Below are 18,513 nucleotides of genomic sequence, written 5' to 3'. Positions count from 1 at the left end.
TGATGATGATGATGCTTAATGATGAAGATGAGATGATGATGGGTCACGATGATGATTAAGATGATGAGATGCATGATGACGATGATGATAAGCATTGATGATGATGTTGATGATGATAAGTAGATGATTAAGGTTCGATGATATGATGCGAATGATCATGATGATGATGGTTATTAGATGATGATGCTAAAGAAAATTAAATGGGTTTTTAAGAAGATGGAGAAACAGAAATAGGATTTGTATAGATATAAGTATCAATTAAATCAGGAAATGAATGGACAGATGGATGGTTTGGTGTGGTGTCAGTAAACGAGAGGTTCTGGGTTCGAACCCAGGCCACTACAATATTTTTTTTAATTATCAAGAGAAGCTGTATGGGTTGTGTTAAAAGCTTGGGCCTGTTGGGCTAATTAAACATTGGGCCGTACATGAACTAAATGGAGGGGAAATTGCTGTTGGGCCAAAACAAAATACGGGTTATATATTTTATAATATGGGATTAAATCAGAAAAGTATGTAACAGTCGAGTGGTTTAATGTGTTTCTTGTTAGAGAGAGGTTGCGGGTTCGAGCCCAGGCAGCGGCACTATATTTTTTAGCCTACTCTTGTAAGGTATAAATTTTATTATTATTAGTATTATTTCATTATTATTTATTATTGTTGTTATTAAGTAATTATTATTATTACCAATTACCAATATTAGTAATAAGATTATTAGTATAATTAATATTATTATCATTTTTGTTATTTCTGAGTATTATCAATAAGTATTATTATTATTATTATTATGATTTTGATCATTATTATCATTATTATGAAAATGATACAATCTATTATTATTATCATTAATTTTAGTACTATTATCATATTTATAATTATTATTATCATTATTATTATCATAAGTATTATTATTAATATTATCATAAGTATTATTATTAACATAATTATCATTATTAATATTGTTATTATTAAAAACTATTATCATTATTATCATTATCATTTTGTTAACGTTAAAAACTATTACTAGTATTATTATTAATATTATCAATATCATGACTATTAAAATTAGTATGATTATGAAAATAAAAGATTTAATAATGTTGTTAAAGTTATAAGTATAAAAACAAAGATTTTAAAAATGAGTATAAATGTTTTCAAGAAAATTATAAATGGAATATCATTATTATTATTATCACTGATCATTATCATTATTATTAAAAATAGATATTTTTATATAAAGATACATTACAATAATATTAATATTGCATATCACTATATTTTTATTATTAATATGATATTAATTAAGCTATATATAAAAGGTATCAATTAATATATAAATATATATTTGTTTTTTTAAAAAAAAACCTAATATAAATTTTTATTATTAACATATTATAAAGAACGATAAATATTAGTTATATAAAATATATAAATTAAATATATTAAATTTATCTAAATAACATATAATATAACAAGTATATTATTAATAATAATATATATATACATAAACTTGCTCGATTACGATTATATGTGTTAATAGATATATAATTGATATAGGTTCGTGAATCCGAGGCCAACCCTGCATTGTTCAGTTCCGTCGTATGCATATTTTCACTACAAAATATCGTATCGTGAGTTTCATTACTCCCTTTTTATATATGTTTTTGGGACTGGGAATACATGCGCTGCTTTTATAACTGTTTTACGAAATAGACACAAGTACTTGAAACTACATTCTATGGTTAAATTATTATACTGGATATCACCCTTTTAGCTTGGTAGCCTAAGAATTTGGGAACAGACCCTAAATTGACGCGAATCCCGAAGATAGATCTATGGACTTTGACACGTCCCATCCGGGTTACGGATGCTTTAGTACTTCGATTTTATATGCAGATGAGTGTACCTGTATATTTAGGGATATTCTAGATGTATTTGTTAATGTCGGTTACCAAGTGTTCACCATATGAATGATTTTTAATTCGCAGGTTATGTGTACTAATTTGTACTCGGGTTACGTGTACAATTAAATATCTGAAATCTTGTGGTCTATTAAAGTGAAGAAAATGAATGTTTATGATAAACTAATGAACTCACCAACCTTTTTGTTGACACTTGAAAGCATGTTTATTCTCAGGTATTAAAGAAATCTTCCGCTGTGCATTTGCTCATTTAGAGATATTACTTGGAGTTATTCATGGCATATTTCAAAAGACGTTGCATTCGAGTCGTTGAATTCAACAAGATTACTATTAAGTCATTATTAGTTTGGATGTATTATGAAATGGTATGCATGCCTGTCAACTTTTGATGTAATGAAAGTTTGTCTTTTAGAAACGAATGCAATGTCTGTAAAATGTACCATTTAGAGGTCAATACCTCGCAATGAAATCAACTATTGTAATTCGTTTATAATCGATATGAACGGGTTGTTAAATGTAGCGCAATCGTTATCCGTGGGTTAAAGCTTTATATTCAAGTGCTCATAACAGATGTATATCTTTCGCAACCCTTGGGTTATATGCTAGAAATCTCGTGGTCTAAAAAATAAAAAATCATTACTCTGAATACTGTATTTCAGACTCTGCATTATGCTACTTAAACTTGGGATTTACAATGTTGAAACTAGACATGGTATTGTCTACAAACATTTGAAACAAACCTTTTTCATGTCACACACAGTTGAAACATGACATCGCTGATTACAAACAGTTTAACACTTGATATCTGCTGTATGCAAACTTTTAACATTAAATTTTGGTGGTTTTATAATGATAAATGTTTACTAATTTCTAAATACTAATTTTTGGATACCGATTACTGATAAACAATTCTGATAACTGATTTTTCAATGAACGAATTTTGGACACTGTTTTATGAAACATATGATGAACCATTTACTTAAACATGTAGATTCACTCAACTTTATGTTGACCCATTTTGCATGTTTTATCTCATGTATTAATTGATTCCGCTGTAGAACTTTGTTGTTACATAGAAGTCAAGCCAAGCACTGAGACCAGAGTTAACACTACCGTTAATGAATTTTAACGGGGTGTTAAAGTTGGTATCAGAGCTTTGGCTGTAGGGAACTAGGATGCATTAGTGTGTTTAACCGTAGGGCGCATTAGTGGGTCTAGTCTATAGCCGTATACCCTGAATGACTATTATCCACATGCTTACACTATTTGCTTCATTATGCTACATATAGGGCTACATAATATATCACGTACATATACACACCTATACCCATATTGATATGTACTTGGACTAAATATACTATATCACGAATCGCATACGTACACACGACGCGAGACTTAATTGAATTAAGTTGACTACTCTATCTTGAAATTGTGGAGTAATGTCGAATGGAAATATGAGATAGCATAATGTAATGACCGGGATTACATTATGGTAACTCATATAGAAGTTCCGACATCGCAAAATAAGAAATTGGGAGCGAGTCAAGTAGGTTACTTGGATAAATACCGTTTAGAATATAAACTGTATAATCTCCAATATGAGTAGAAATTTACACTGTGCGAATTAATTGTTATTAACACCTATAAGAAGCGCGTAATCACGTCACAACTCGTCACTACTCGACAATATCCATCACCACCAATCACTACTTGTCATTACACTGCTTGGAACATACTCATCATATCATACCACTACTCCTTACTACTTATCGTTGCTAACTACTACTCAACGCCGCCCCTCACTGCTAGTATCGACCGATCACTACTTCTCACTACTTGTCATTACTAGTTACAACTTAATGCTACCCATTGCTACTTACCACTACTAAATACTACTCATCACTACTAGCACCTCCACGATTTACTACTAGCTACTATGCATCACAACTCATTATATATCTTTAGAGGATGAATTCCTGGTAACAGCCCGCGCAATACGTAGTAGATATTGTCTACTTGACTTTCGACTTACCTATCATTCAGCCACCCGCAGTTTCACGATATTACTTTCCAATACTAGTCTACCGGAAGAGGTATTCACACCCTCCCTCATAAAGGGTATTCCATTCTTCTCCCCCACCGATGTGGGACAATTCTGATAACTCACACTGCTTTCAACATCAACTTCAATGAAGTTCATCAGGAGTTTGTTCTTACTCATAAATCATAATGTTTATATCATGCTGACACCGGTGCTGATAGAAGCTTTATCGCTAGAGAATTCTGTCACAACATTTAGAATCCAATATCTTCCTTAGACAACGTATACTCTATAGAACTATTAAATTGGGAAGTTTTGACCTCGTGGGTGGAACGGACTGGTTATCTGACGACAAAACTGAGGCTGCTACGACCAGAAAGCTATTCGAATTCCTTTTACCGTTAGCGATAGTGTACAGAGAGAAGATCAGTACACCGTTGTGTTACATTAATTACTCGAAGGTCTAGAAGTACATGAGATAAGGATGTCTCACAATTCTGGCACATGTGTGCAAAGTTGAATCAATAATTAAGGGACCCGAAGATGTCCCAACCGTTAGAAATTTTCCTTAAGGTCCTTCCAGAAGATTTACCTGGTCTTCCACCTCACCGGAAAGATGAATTTTAGATTGATCTAGTGCCAGGAGCGGCCCCAGTTGCTCGCGCACCGTATAGACCTGCACCTCCAGAGCTACAATAGTTGTTGGTTATGAATGCCAAGCAGAGGAGTTCAGAGTTTGAGCTCTGGTTCTTTTTGTTAAGAAGAATGATGGATCTATAAGACTTTGTAATGATTACAGATAACTAAATAAGCTGAATATCAAGAATAGATATCCGTTACTGATAATCGATGATCTGTTTGATCAGTTGCAAGGATCTGGATGTTTCTCTAAGATTGACTTGAGGTCAGATTATCATCAGATGAGAGTAAAAGAGACTGATATACCGAAGACAACGTTTAGAACACGCTACACACATCATGAAATTACAGTAATGCCCTTTAGTTTGACGAACGCACCAGCAGTGTTCATGGGTCTCATGAACCGTGTGTGTAAGCCATACCTAGACAAGTTTGTTATTGTGTTCATTGATGATATTTTGGTATATTAAAGAAACAAGGCTGAACATGAACAACATCTCCGTTTGATACTTGAGATGCTCAGGAAAGAGCAGTTGTATGCTAAATTTTTGAAGTGTGACTTCTGGCTACGAGAAGTTCAATTTTTGGGTCATATTGTAGGTATCAATGGGATTCATGTTGATCCTGCGAAGATAGAAATGGTTAAGAAGTGGGAGACTCCTAAGTCGCCAACACAGATTCGGCAATTCTTAGATCTCGCCGGTTATTACAGGAGAATCATTGAGGAATTTTCTACTTTTGCCCAATCGTTAACAGCGTTGACTCACAAAGGTAAAAAGTATGAGTGGACTGAGCAACATGAGTCTGCATTTCAGTTATTAAAACAGAAATTGACTACAGCTCCAATATTGTCTTTACCTGAAGGGAATAAGGATTTCATGATTTATTGTGATGCTTCACGACAATGGTTTGGTTGCGTGTTGATGCAAATGAAGAAAGTGATTGCTTATGGATCACGACAGTTGAAGATCCACGAACAGAATTATATGACGCATGGTTTGGAACATGGTGTCGTGGTCTTTGCACTGAAAATGTGGAGACATTACTTATATGGTACTGAGTTTACGATTTTCACCGATCACAAGAGTTTGCAACATATCTTCGATCAGAAGCAACTGAACATGAGACAGAGACATTCGGTAGAACTGCTGAACGACTACGACTGTGAGATTCGCTACCATCCTGGCAAGGTTAATGTTGTTGCAGATGCCTTGAGTAGGAAAGAGAAGGCTAAACCTCTTCGAGTTAGAGTGCTGAACATGACTGTCCGAACGAACCTTACTTTTCAAATTCGCAATGCACAACTTGAGGCTTTGACGCAAGATAATATTACCGTTGAACCTCTTAAGGGCCTAGATAAACATTTTGTCATTAGAGATGATGGAACTGTTTACTTTACTAATAGAACCTGGGTACCAAAATTTGGCGGACTAAGAGAACTGGTGCAAGATGAGGCACACAAGTCAAGATACTCTATTCACCCTGGGTCTGACAAAATGTATCAAGATCTTAAGGCACTATATTGGTGGCCCAATCTGAAAGCTGATGTTGCTACTTATGTTGGTAAATGCTTGACATGTGCTAAAGTCAAGACAGAATATCAGAGACTGTCGGGACTGTTGACACAACCAAAAATTTCCCAGTGGAAATGGGAATGCATTGTTGTGGACTTTATCACTAAGTTACCCAAGACTGTGAGAGGTTACGACACCATTCGGGTTATTGTTGATCGTCTCACAAAATCAGCTCTTCTCTACCAATTAAGGACACGGATAAGATGTAAAAGTTGGCACAAGTTTACCTAAAGGAAGTGATTTCCAGACATGGTGTGCCGATATCTATTATTTCTAACTGAGACACAGGTTTACATCGAGATATTGGCAAACATTGCAAAAGGAAATGGGAACTCGACTTGATATGAGTACTGCGTATCATCAACAGACAGTTGGCCAAAGCAAAAGAACCATCCAAACTTTAGAGGACATCTTGAAAGCATGTGTTATTGATATTGGGAACGGATGGGATAGGCACTTACCCTTGACAGAATTCTCGTACAACAACAGTTATCACAAGAGTATGAAGGTCTCACCTTTTGAGATGATATACGGGAGAAAGTGTAGATCTCTCTGAAGGTCGCACCTATATCTAAGGCTGTTAACGAACCGAGCTTTTAAAGAACTACTCGATTTCGAGCTCATCTATTTCGAGTTCGAGCCTTAGCGAGTTCGAACAAAAAATATTGTTCGATTAGTTTCATGAGCCGAGTATGAAAAATTTAATATTCGACTCGGCTCGCTTGAAAATTCGTTTAATAGTCGAACGAGTAATCGAACATATATAGCTCGACTCATTTAAAAGTTGAACGAATAATCGAACATACGTAGCTCGAATAATTCGTAAGCTCGTTTATGCTCGTTTAGGTAGAAAAATGGAATAATGATCCCTGCAAGATTTGAACTCATGACCTCTTTTACACATTACTATGTGCTTACCACCATGGCTGAAGATGATTTTGATGTAAGCTTGATACTTTGTACTTAAAAATAGCTAGTACTTCGTATTAATTTATGATTGTTTAGTTTAAATATAAAAATTGATATAATTTATTTGTTACTAATTAATTTAGCGAGTAAAAGTCCTCGGTTAGTATAATTTGTATTAAAATTTATTTTTGTAATATTTGTTTATAATCTAATTTTATCATATTTTTTACTAAGACAATCTTTATTTTAACTTTAAAAATTGTCAAATAAATATAAATATATAAATGAATAAAATTTTAAGAGACTAACTAACAAAAAAGACTAACAATAGTACAATCATAGTTGACTAATTGTACTACTTTCAAAAACATTATTCGTTAATGAACCGTACTTTGAACGAGTTATTCGATGCCGCCACCACCACCACCACCACCACCCGACTCAGTACCACTCCTCATTTAATTTTTGTTCATCCATATACATATCCACTGGATTAAGCGGGTTAATGGATATCATATATCTATATATGTAATAGTAAGTATGTAAGTATATATCTATATATGTATTTGTATGTATTTCGGGTGTAAATGGATATTTTCATGGATGAAACTTTTCATCCATGTCCATATCCGTTCCATATCCATGTAGCTCCATCCATATCCATCACAAATAGGTGGATCGGATGGATATCCAGTAGATCGGGTGACATTGTCATCCCTAATTTTACAACACCACCCTCAGGGGCGAAACTACATGGGGGGCAGGGGGCGCTCGCCCCCAATGGATTTTTTTCAGTGTAAAATTTTGAGTTTTTCGACTTTGCCCCGTTGAAATTTTTTTTGACCCCAAAACCTACATATTTTACCCCAAACCTACATATTTTGCACCAAAACCTTCAAATTTTGCCCAAAATTCTTCAACTATTGCCCCGAAACCTTCAAATTTTGTCCAAAAAACCTTCAACTTTTGCCCAAAAACCTTCATAATTTGCCTAAAAATCTCAATTTTTTTTCCCCAAAACCTTCATAGTTTGTCCAAAAAAATTGCTACGGTTATATTTTTTTTTTTTTGTCCCCGATAAAAAAATCTTAGTTCTGCCACTGAGCCAATTATTCCACGTTTTTGTTTCTTCTTATCCTTTCATCGTTTCACGTATTACACCACCTCTTAGCTTTTTTCCTGAGCTGCCACCAGGGGCGGACCTATGAAGGGTCAGGGTGGGTCGCCCGCCCCCAGTGGATTTCCAATTTTTAGTGTAAATTTTTTCGGTTTTTCGATTTTGTCCCCGGTGGAAAAAAAAATTTTGCCCCAAACCCTTCATATTTTGTCCCAAAACCTCCATATTTTGCCCCAAAACCTTCGTATTTTGCCCAAAAATCTCTAAATTTTGCTCAAAAAACTCTATATTTTGCCCCAAAACCTCCATATTTTCCCAAAAAAATCTTTACGTTTTAGAAAAAAATTTCGCCCCCTGTGAAAAAATTTCCTGGATCCACCACTGGCTGGCACCTCTTATAATTTATAAACTAAAATTGCAATTTTAACTTACCTTCATTCTGTATTGTATTTATGTTGTTAATAACAAATATAATTAGCAAAACCATAAATTAATATTATGATTTTTTGTATGTAATTTGTATTTAGCTTTTCCACCCAAATCTATATTTGGTTCTTTTATAACTAAACAATGTATAGACTCTCCAAATGATACAATGTAATCAATCAATACTAATACCAATTCACGTAATGAATTCAAATTTTAAATTTGAATTATTTTAACAAAAAGTATATTTGCAAGAGATACAGAGATGAAAAATTATAGACAAAATTACTCAAATCGTCCCTGTATTTTTTGTTTTTAGCTCAAATAGTCCCTGTGTTACGAAAACTGCTTAAATGATCCTTAATTGCTAAAATAAGTCCCAAATAAGTCCCTGTGATAACGTCTGTTAAACAGGTCCGTTAGTAGCATGTCATGTGCAAGTCACGTGATAGTAAAAAACCCTTTGATATATCTGAATCAGATTAGGGTTAAAATAGAACCCTTATTCCATCGTTTTTGTTCCATAGCCAAAATTCCTCAAATCAAGATTCCATAACCCCAATCTTGGAAAGTTTCTTGAAAAGAGAGTAAGTTAAATTAGCCGATTGTTTTTTTTTTTTTTTCATTCTTCATATTTTGCTTTCATCTTTTTGTAAAGTGTTGCTAAACCAGTGTTTGTTTTTTTGTAGTCTTCTCTGCGGCTTCAGAAGAAGTTAAATGATAGAACAATCACTCAGCTCGAGAGAAAAAGCTGTAGAGTGACCATAAACGAATGCAATGATAGAAAAAATTGGCGATATGGTGCAAGAAAACGTTGAGAGAAAGCTTTTGACTACTTATAGTTTAGGAAGAGATGCAACAAGCCCACCATCAACATCACTAATTCCACTTTCTGATAAAAATAATATTATTAGTGACGATACTTCTTCAGAGAAAGGTGTAATTAGTAATGAAGTAGTTGAGAAGATAGAATCAAAGGGGAAGGCTCCAATGGAGAACGAAAACTCTAGTAATGATGGTGGTGATAATGACCTGGCAGATTTAGAAACACAAGAAGTGAAGATTGTTGACGAGGAAGATGAGTTGCAGAGTGGCGTAGGTACATTTTGCATAAGGTTGTAGTTTTAGTTGTTGAACTTTTTTGTGTGTTTTGATAATGTTCTTTTTAGTAGTGTAAATGTAAATAGCATGATCTTGATTGTGAAACTGTCTAAGGGACATATCGTATTTGATTGTTATAAAAACTGCTACAGTTTGCATATGTTCTGGTTTTATCATTACATTGTCTTGGTCTATTTAAAAAATAAATAAAAATAGTCAACCATACATGCTTTGTTTTCAAACATATCCATTCATTCAGATTCTTCTCATTTAAATAGTTTTATTAATAGCAGTAGTAGCACCGGCACAGTTGTGTTGTGTATTCTAAAAGAAAAAGGAGCTCCAAAACCAAGATCATGGAAACCTACTTGAAAACAGAATCAGCTGAACATGCTACTAACGGACTGTTTAACAGACGTTATCACAGGGACTTATTTGGGACTCTTTTTGGCAATTAAGGATCATTTAAGCAGTTTTCGTAACACAGGGACTATTTGGGCTAAAAACAAAAAACACAGGGATAATTTGAGCAATTTGGTCAAAATTATATTAACACAAGAAAATTTAGTTAAAACTTGAAAATTTTGTAAGAAACAAAGAAACTTCATCCCACATTGGTTGGAAGAAGAAAGTTAGAAAGGTGTACTCAAGTATAAAATACAAATGATAAGCAAAGCTCTCTTTTTAAGAATTGAAGGTGCATTCTTTAATAGTATGCTTTTGTTCAATATAATTAAGTTCAAAGTTTTTAGTTATACGTTATAATGTATAATGTATAATATTGTATATTATATTATATAACTAGTTTTTAGTTATAAATTAATAATCATAAGTGATAATAAATGAATTCGAGTTTGAATTTAATCAAGCTCGTAAATCAAATTCGAGTTCGAGCCTAATTGAGTTCGAGTTTGAGTTAACTTATGATCATCAAACTTAAAAATGTAAACGAATATCGAATTCGAGTTCGAGCATAGAAAAAATATTCGAGCTCGAACTTCAAATACTGAAATTTATTATCGAGCTAGAGTCGAGTTCGAACATAGTAAAAAACGAACGAGCTGAGCTCAACTTCTTGCTGCTCGACTCGAGTTCGGTTCGTTAACAGCCCTACCTATGTCTTTTAATCTTTTCATTGAATTTTCATTCTAACGTCTCATTAAATTTTAAATTTTAAAAATCTCTCTGTTCTTTTCTATTTTCTTCTCATTCCATCCCCTTCTACTATTTCATCAATTTATTTGAGGTTCTTATACAGTAATTCTTTCATCTTTTTCATCATTCATCCATCCTGCTAGAGATGTTGTCAAATGAATTATGAATTGCCGTATGCTATTATATCGATTTATGATGATAACGTGTTGTTACGATTCTCAAAAATAGATAATAGTGTTTGATTTTGAGTTTTATTTTTATGTTTGTGCATCTTGATTTCATATATATGATTTATCAACGCATAATTAGTGTTTTTTCATCTCACCAACTTTTAGGTTTTATCATGTTCTTTAATGAATTATCTTACTTATAATATGTTATGTATTTTGCTTACAGATATGTATTCTTCTTAGATTCAACATGTTAAGCTTTTTCTCTCATTTTCTACATCAGGTTTCTACTTTTATGCTTGACTGGATCGGCTCTTCAATCTATAATTCCTATTCTGCTTCATGGTAAGTGTGAGGTGTACCACTTAAAATGTATAAGCTGTTTTTTATGTTGGTTTCTTTATCTTTGCAAGCTTTTTTTTTTTTTTTTTTTTTGGAAACATTGAGTTAAAGACTTATAGTTGTAGATTTTATATGACCACCATGTGTTTGATCAAATGCCTAAATGAAATGGAACATGAAAACACTAAAGTGATTATTATGTTGATTTCATGTGAATAAATTGGGAGAGTTTATCATAGGTATTGTGTTCTCAAATTGATTTAGGATGTTTTGTCATGGGTATGGTGTTCATTCTTGTGTAGATAGCTAGGAAGCATTAGATTGTTTTGAAAGGTGTTTACTAATGTTCAGATTTTCTTTACACCTACTGTGTTTGCTTCACTAAAACTTGATTAATCTATAAATTAATGAACAAATAGTTTTATGTTTTTCAATTGTTTCTAAGATTCTGAGATTTTGGATGTTCTTGCCCATTGTATAGATCCAATCATATTTATCAATCCAAACTTAATGGCAGTGTGGTTGTTGGGGTGGTTAATAACAAGTAGCACAAAAGCTCAAATGTTAGTGGTACTTCTTCATCAAATTCAAAACATATTGTGGTAATGCCCAAACAACATGTTTCATTGTCGTTTAGATTGCACAGTTTTTGTTTTCTTATACTTTGCATAGTTCATGTCACAAGCTGAACGTAAGATGTTATGTTTTAAAATCATATATCTTATCTTTTAATTTTATGACAATGGTCAAACACACCAGAACATAGCTAAAATCAAAAGGTTTGCAAAAAAAAAAAAAAAAAATCGTTTAACGAGTAAAAAAGGTTGATGTCACTGAAAGTGTTGTGTAGATACCAAGTCACATAAAACCATCATGTGCAACTTTTCTGGTTTGCTATAGATTATTGTTAATTTCTTTATTACATGCAACTTGTCATGTTTAGTCTGGAAGAGTATTATGGATTTGAAATAATTATTCATATAATTTCGGGTATGCTCAAATAACTGATATACGTGTATTTGATCATTTGTGTGTGTATGCCATTAGGTGAAGGTCCTATCCATCGATAACTTACAAATAGTAGTTTTTTGTATAAAATGAATTAAAGGAGTGGTGCAATTTAACCTAATTCTTGGTTACTTATAAACAGTCAGGGTCTTGCACCTGTTTTATAAGTGCTATTGAATTTAGTTTCTAAATATATAGTTTGATTATACACAATGTGGTATGATTTATTGAGTCCTGTGTGTACAGCATATAGATGAGCCATAAGAGAATATCATTAGGCATATGAAGCTATTGACACTTTCAGTAGCTGTAGCAAAGTAGAAATATTTTTTTTATTAAGGTTCGGGTCATGTTCCAATTTGGGCGAGTCTGAGAATTGGCGTTAGTGAAATCCTACTACTGTGGTTTTGGACAAAAAGATTAAATAATATGATAAATTATGAGTTTGATTTTTAATTTCTTATTCAATGACCAACTTTCATGATTTTGAGATATGGGTTATGAAGGATAGGTTCATATACTTTCAAGGTAACAATATCTACTTACTGCATTTTTAATTTGGATGAAGTTCATGGAATGTGCATTTATGTTGTTGGCTGTAAATATTTATGGTGTAAGTTCAGTTAAATTTACCAAGTTTTTGTGGGTTAATGCTATTGGAAATTTAAAATCATTTCATCAGAAGCCGTTATCTATTTAATTACACTGACTGCAACTTGGGAGTAGTTGGTTGTCTTTTTAACTTGAATCGAATAATTAAGGCTACAAGCTTTATTTTTTCGAATATTTGTGTAGGGTTGTTGATATGCGCATGAACTTGGTGGGGACATCTGATGCAAACACTAATACTGATAATCCTAATGGTTGCATTCCTTTTTGTAAATTGGTTGACTTAAGGTGAACATATTGTTGTTTTGGAATACTTTAACATGGTTATGTGTGTTATCGATGATTGCATTATGCTTGATGATGTAGGTGTTATGATGCTGGAACATATTTTGTGACCACTAAGATCGGTAGTCCTAATGGTGGATGTATGGAATTTGAATCCAACAAGGTGCTTATTTGGAATCTTAATAACTTTTCGCCTACCACTTTGAACATATCAGGCACAATGTCTTTGAAAATTGCTTAATGAGGTGAATGCATGGAATTTGAATCCAACAAGGTGCTTATCTTAGTTGTTATTCAGATTTCATTAGAAGGTTTTGGTGTTGTTGTTTGTGTAATACTAAGACCACTCCCTATGAGCTTCATTACCCTTCATTACCGTCACCATAGCTTATGTGGCATTCATTATCCGCATAATGCCATAGGCACCAATTAGTTATAGGCTTCATTATCCAACACTCACCATCAATTTAACGAAAGCATGAACTTAGTTATAGCAATTGTGGGTCCCAACTATTTTTTATTATTGGACTTGATGCTTTATTACTTGTACATTGTATATAAAGTGGAGTATTGTTTTAACAATGATAGGGAGTGTTTAGTTATGAGTTAGTTATAGATTTTGGTGTTGATGTGGCGCTGATGTGGAAGATTAAAATGATGAATAGTTTAGTTATGATAGGGAGTGACCTAAGGAGTTGTAGTAAGATTATATTGTCAACTTGATAATTGTATGATGGTTATCTGTTCGGGGTCATGTACTCATTTTTAAAAGTTTGATGGGATTAGCCATCTCTGTTTTGCTTTGTTTTATGTTGTTATTGTTGTAACTTATAGCATTAAATAATAGAGTTATTAATAGTTATAAGTTATAATCTCTCTCTCTCTCTCTCTTTTTTTTTGTTATGTTGCTATGTTGTTGTATGGTTTGATAGTTATTGAGTTATAATGTTGAGTTTTGATTCTTAATTCAGTTTGTATATGAATATGAATGATAGAAGACATTTATTTAATTTTCTTTTCCTTTCTCTTGATGCGTATATATTGAAATGTCCCGTTCTTATTGATTAAAAACGTTCCATATTAATTGATTTCGTTGCGAGGTTTTGACCTCTATATGAGACGTTTTTCAAAGACTGCATTCATTTTTAAAACAAACCATAACCTTTATTTCATAAATAAAGGTTTAAAAAGCTTTACGTAGATTATCAAATAATGATAATCTAAAATATCCTGTTTACACACGACCATTACATAATGGTTTACAATACAAATATGTTACATCGAAATCAGTTTCTTGAATGCAGTTTTTACACAATATCATACAAACATGGACTCCAAATCTTGTCCTTATTTTAGTATGCAACAGCGGAAGCTCTTAATATTCACCTGAGAATAAACATGCTTTAAACGTCAACAAAAATGTTGGTGAGTTATAGGTTTAACCTATATATATCAAATCGTAACAATAGACCACAAGATTTCATATTTCAATACACATCCCATACATAGAGATAAAAATCATTCATATGGTGAACACCTGGTAACCGACATTAACAAGATGCATATATAAGAATATCCCCATCATTCCGGGACACCCTTCGGATATGATATAAATTTCGAAGTATTAAAGCATCCGGTACTTTGGATGGGGTTTGTTAGGCCCAATAGATCTATCTTTAGGATTCGCGTCAATTAGGGTGTCTGTTCCCTAATTCTTAGATTACCAGACTTAATAAAAAGGGGCATATTCGATTTCGATAATTCAACCATAGAATGTAGTTTCACGTACTTGTGTCTATTTTGTAAATCATTTATAAAACCTGCATGTATTCTCATCCCAAAAATATTAGATTTTAAAAGTGGGACTATAACTCACTTTCACAGATTTTTACTTCGTCGAGAAGTAAGACTTGGCCACTGCTGATTCACGAACCTATAACAATATATACATATATATTAAAGTATGTTCAAAATATATTTACAACACTTTTAATATATTTTGATGTTTTAAGTTTATTAAGTCAGCTGTCCTCGTTAGTAACCTACAACTAGTTGTCCACAGTTAGATGTACAGAAAAAAATCGATAAATATTATCTTGAATCAATCCACGACCCAGTGTATACGTATCTCAGTATTGATCACAACTCAAACTATATATATTTTGGAATCAACCTCAACCCTGTATAGCTAACTCCAACATTCACATATAGAGTGTCTATGGTTGTTCCGAAATATATATAGATGTGTCGACATGATAGGTCGAAACATTGTATACGTGTCTATGGTATCTCAAGATTACATAATATACAATACAAGTTGATTAAGTTATGGTTGGAATAGATTTGTTACCAATTTTCACGTAGCTAAAATGAGAAAAATTATCCAATCTTGTTTTACCCATAACTTCTTCATTTTAAATCCGTTTTGAGTGAATCAAATTGCTATGGTTTCACATTGAACTATATTTTATGAATCTAAACAGAAAAAGTATAGGTTTATAGTCGGAAAAATAAGTTATAAGTCGTTTTTGTAAAGGTAGTCATTTCAGTCGAAAGAACGACGTCTAGATGACCATTTTAGAAAACATACTTCCACTTTGAGTTTAACCATAATTTTTGGATATAGTTTCATGTTCATAATAAAAATCATTTTCTCAGAATAACAACTTTTAAATCAAAGTTTATCATAGTTTTTAATTAACTAACCCAAAACAGCCCGCGGTGTTACTACGACGGCGTAAATCCGGTTTTACGGTGTTTTTCGTGTTTCCAGGTTTTAAATCATTAAGTTAGCATATCATATAGATATAGAACATGTGTTTAGTTAATTTTAAAAGTCAAGTTAGAAGGATTAACTTTTGTTTGCGAACAAGTTTAGAATTAACTAAACTATGTTCTAGTGATTACGAGTTTAAACCTTCGGATAAGATAGTTTTATATATATGAATCGAATGATGTTATGAACATCATTACTACCTCAAGTTTAGTAGGTAAACCTACTGGAAGTGACAAGAAATGATCTAGCTTCAAAGGATCTTGGATGGCTTGAAAGTTCTTGAAGTAGGATCATGACACAAAAACAAGTTCAAGTAAGATTTTTACTCGAATTAAGATAGTTTATAGTTATAGAAATTGAATCAAAGTTTGAATATGAATATTACCTTGAATAAGAAAGATAACCTACTGTATATAACAAAGGTTTCTTGATCTTAGATGATTACTTGGAATGGATTAGAAAGCTTGGAAGTAAATTAGTAAACTTGAAGGGATTTTTGAAGTGTTCTTGAAGTGTTCTTCCTATGATGATTATAGCTTGATTCTTGAAGTGATTTTTGATGAAGATGATGATTAACTACTGGAAAAATACGTTCATAATAGTGTGTGTGTGTTGAGAGAGAATTAGAAAGAGAATTGGAAGTGAAATGGAGTGAATGATGAGTGGTAATTGGTGAGTGGTGAGTGGGGTTAAAAGGAGTTCTAGTTAGTTGACTAGCTCATGGTAGAAGTTAAAATTGATTAGTCATACATGACATAATCAAGAGTGGAATCCCATGCTAGTTCCTATTGGTATATACCCATAGTAAGTACGTTTTGAAGCTGTGTATAATACGGGTAAGAATACGACTAGAATTCTTGATGAAAGAAAAGAATGGGAAAGTAACTGTAACCATTTTCGTTAAGTATGAGTGTTTTGATATATGTCTTGAAGTCTTCCAAAAGTATTTTAATACATCTAAATACACTACATGTATATACATTTTAACTGAGTCGTTAAGTCATCGTTAGTCGTTACATGTAAGTGTTGTTTTGAAACCTTTAAGTTAACGATCTCAATTAATGTTGTTAACCCATTGTTTATTATATCTAATGAGATGTTAAATTATTATATTATCATGATTTTATGATACATTAATATAACTTGATATGATATATATACATTTAAATGTCGTTACAACTATAATCGTTACATATATGTCTCGTTTCGAAATCCTTAAGTTAGTAGTCTTGTTTATATGTATATAACTCATTGTTAATATACTTATGGAGATACTTACTTATCATAATCTCATGTTAACCATATGTATATCCATATATATATCGTCATGTCGTTTTTACAAGTTTTAACGTTCGTGAATCGCCGGTCAACTTGGGTGGTCAATTGTCTATATGAAACATATTTCAATTAATCAAGTCTTAACAAGTTTGATTGCTTAACATGTTGGAAACATTTAATCATGTAAATATCAATCTCAATTAATATATATAAACATGGAAAAGTTCGGGTCACTACAGTACCTACCCGTTAAATAAATTTCGTCCCGAAATTTTAAGCTGTTGAAGGTGTTGACGAATCTTCTGGAAATAGATGCGGGTATTTCTTATTCATCTGATCTTCACACTCCCAGGTGAACTCGGGTCCTCTACGAGCATTCCATCGAACCTTAACAATTGGTATCTTGTTTTGCTTAAGTCTTTTAACCTCACGATCCATTATTTCGACGGGTTCTTCGATGAATTGGAGTTTTTCGTTGATTTGGATTTCATCTAACGGAATAGTGAGATTTCTTTAGCAAAACATTTTTTCAAATTCGAGACGTGGAAAGTGTTATGTACAGCAGCGAGTTGTTGAGGTAACTCAAGTCGGTAAGCTACTGGTCCGACACGATCAATAATCTTGAATGGTCCAATATACCTTGGATTTAATTTCCCTCGTTTACCAAATCGAACAACGCCTTTCCAAGGTGCAACTTTAAGCATGACCATCTCTCCAATTTCAAATTCTATTTCTTTTCTTTTAATGTCAGCGTAGCTCTTTTGTCGACTTTGGGCGGTTTTCAACCGTTGTTGAATTTGGATGATCTTCTCGGTAGTTTCTTGTATAATCTCCGGACCCGTAATCTGTCTATCCCCCACTTCACTCCAACAAATCGGAGACCTGCACTTTCTACCATAAAGTGCTTCAAACGGCGCCATCTCAATGCTTGAATGGTAGCTGTTGTTGTAGGAAAATTCTGCTAACGGTAGATGTCGATCCCAACTGTTTCCGAAATCAATAACACATGCTCGTAGCATGTCTTCAAGCGTTTGTATCGTCCTTTCGCTCTGCCCATCAGTTTGTGGATGATAGGCAGTACTCATGTCTAGACGAGTTCCTAATGCTTGCTGTAATGTCTGCCAGAATCTTGAAATAAATCTGCCATCCCTATCAGAGATA

The 18,513-nt window shown here is 32.9% G+C and overlaps 1 protein-coding gene across 1 annotated transcript; it reads left to right on the top strand.

Annotated features, from left to right (window-relative positions):
- Positions 1 to 10,896: 10,896 nt before the first annotated feature.
- LOC139892139 (uncharacterized) lies at positions 10,897 to 14,073 on the top strand. The gene is made up of 4 exons (XM_071875180.1): positions 10,897 to 10,975; positions 11,338 to 11,399; positions 13,200 to 13,301; positions 13,380 to 14,073. Exons 2-4 carry the CDS (start codon positions 11,350 to 11,352, stop codon positions 13,537 to 13,539), a joined length of 312 nt encoding a protein of 103 aa, XP_071731281.1. The 5' UTR covers positions 10,897 to 10,975; positions 11,338 to 11,349; the 3' UTR covers positions 13,540 to 14,073.
- Positions 14,074 to 18,513: the final 4,440 nt, after the last annotated feature.

The sequence above is a fragment of the Rutidosis leptorrhynchoides genome, chromosome 2, assembly GCF_046630445.1.
Source record: "Rutidosis leptorrhynchoides isolate AG116_Rl617_1_P2 chromosome 2, CSIRO_AGI_Rlap_v1, whole genome shotgun sequence".
In the NCBI taxonomy this organism is placed as follows: Eukaryota; Viridiplantae; Streptophyta; class Magnoliopsida; order Asterales; family Asteraceae; genus Rutidosis; species Rutidosis leptorrhynchoides.
Note: the sequence above shows the minus strand (reverse complement) of the source record. Positions and strands in the feature narration are given on the sequence as shown.

What these genes read in the sequence shown, in the direction of transcription:
- LOC139892139 (XM_071875180.1), top strand. Translation starts at nt 11,350, where the DNA reads ATGCTTGACTGGATCGGCTCTTCAATCTATAATTCCTATTCTGCTTCA. An exon ending in AATTCCTATTCTGCTTCATG is followed by an intron (nt 11,400 to 13,199) that starts GTAAGTGTGAGG and finishes ATATTTGTGTAG; the next exon opens with GGTTGTTGATATGCGCATGA. An exon ending in TGTAAATTGGTTGACTTAAG is followed by an intron (nt 13,302 to 13,379) that starts GTGAACATATTG and finishes TTGATGATGTAG; the next exon opens with GTGTTATGATGCTGGAACAT.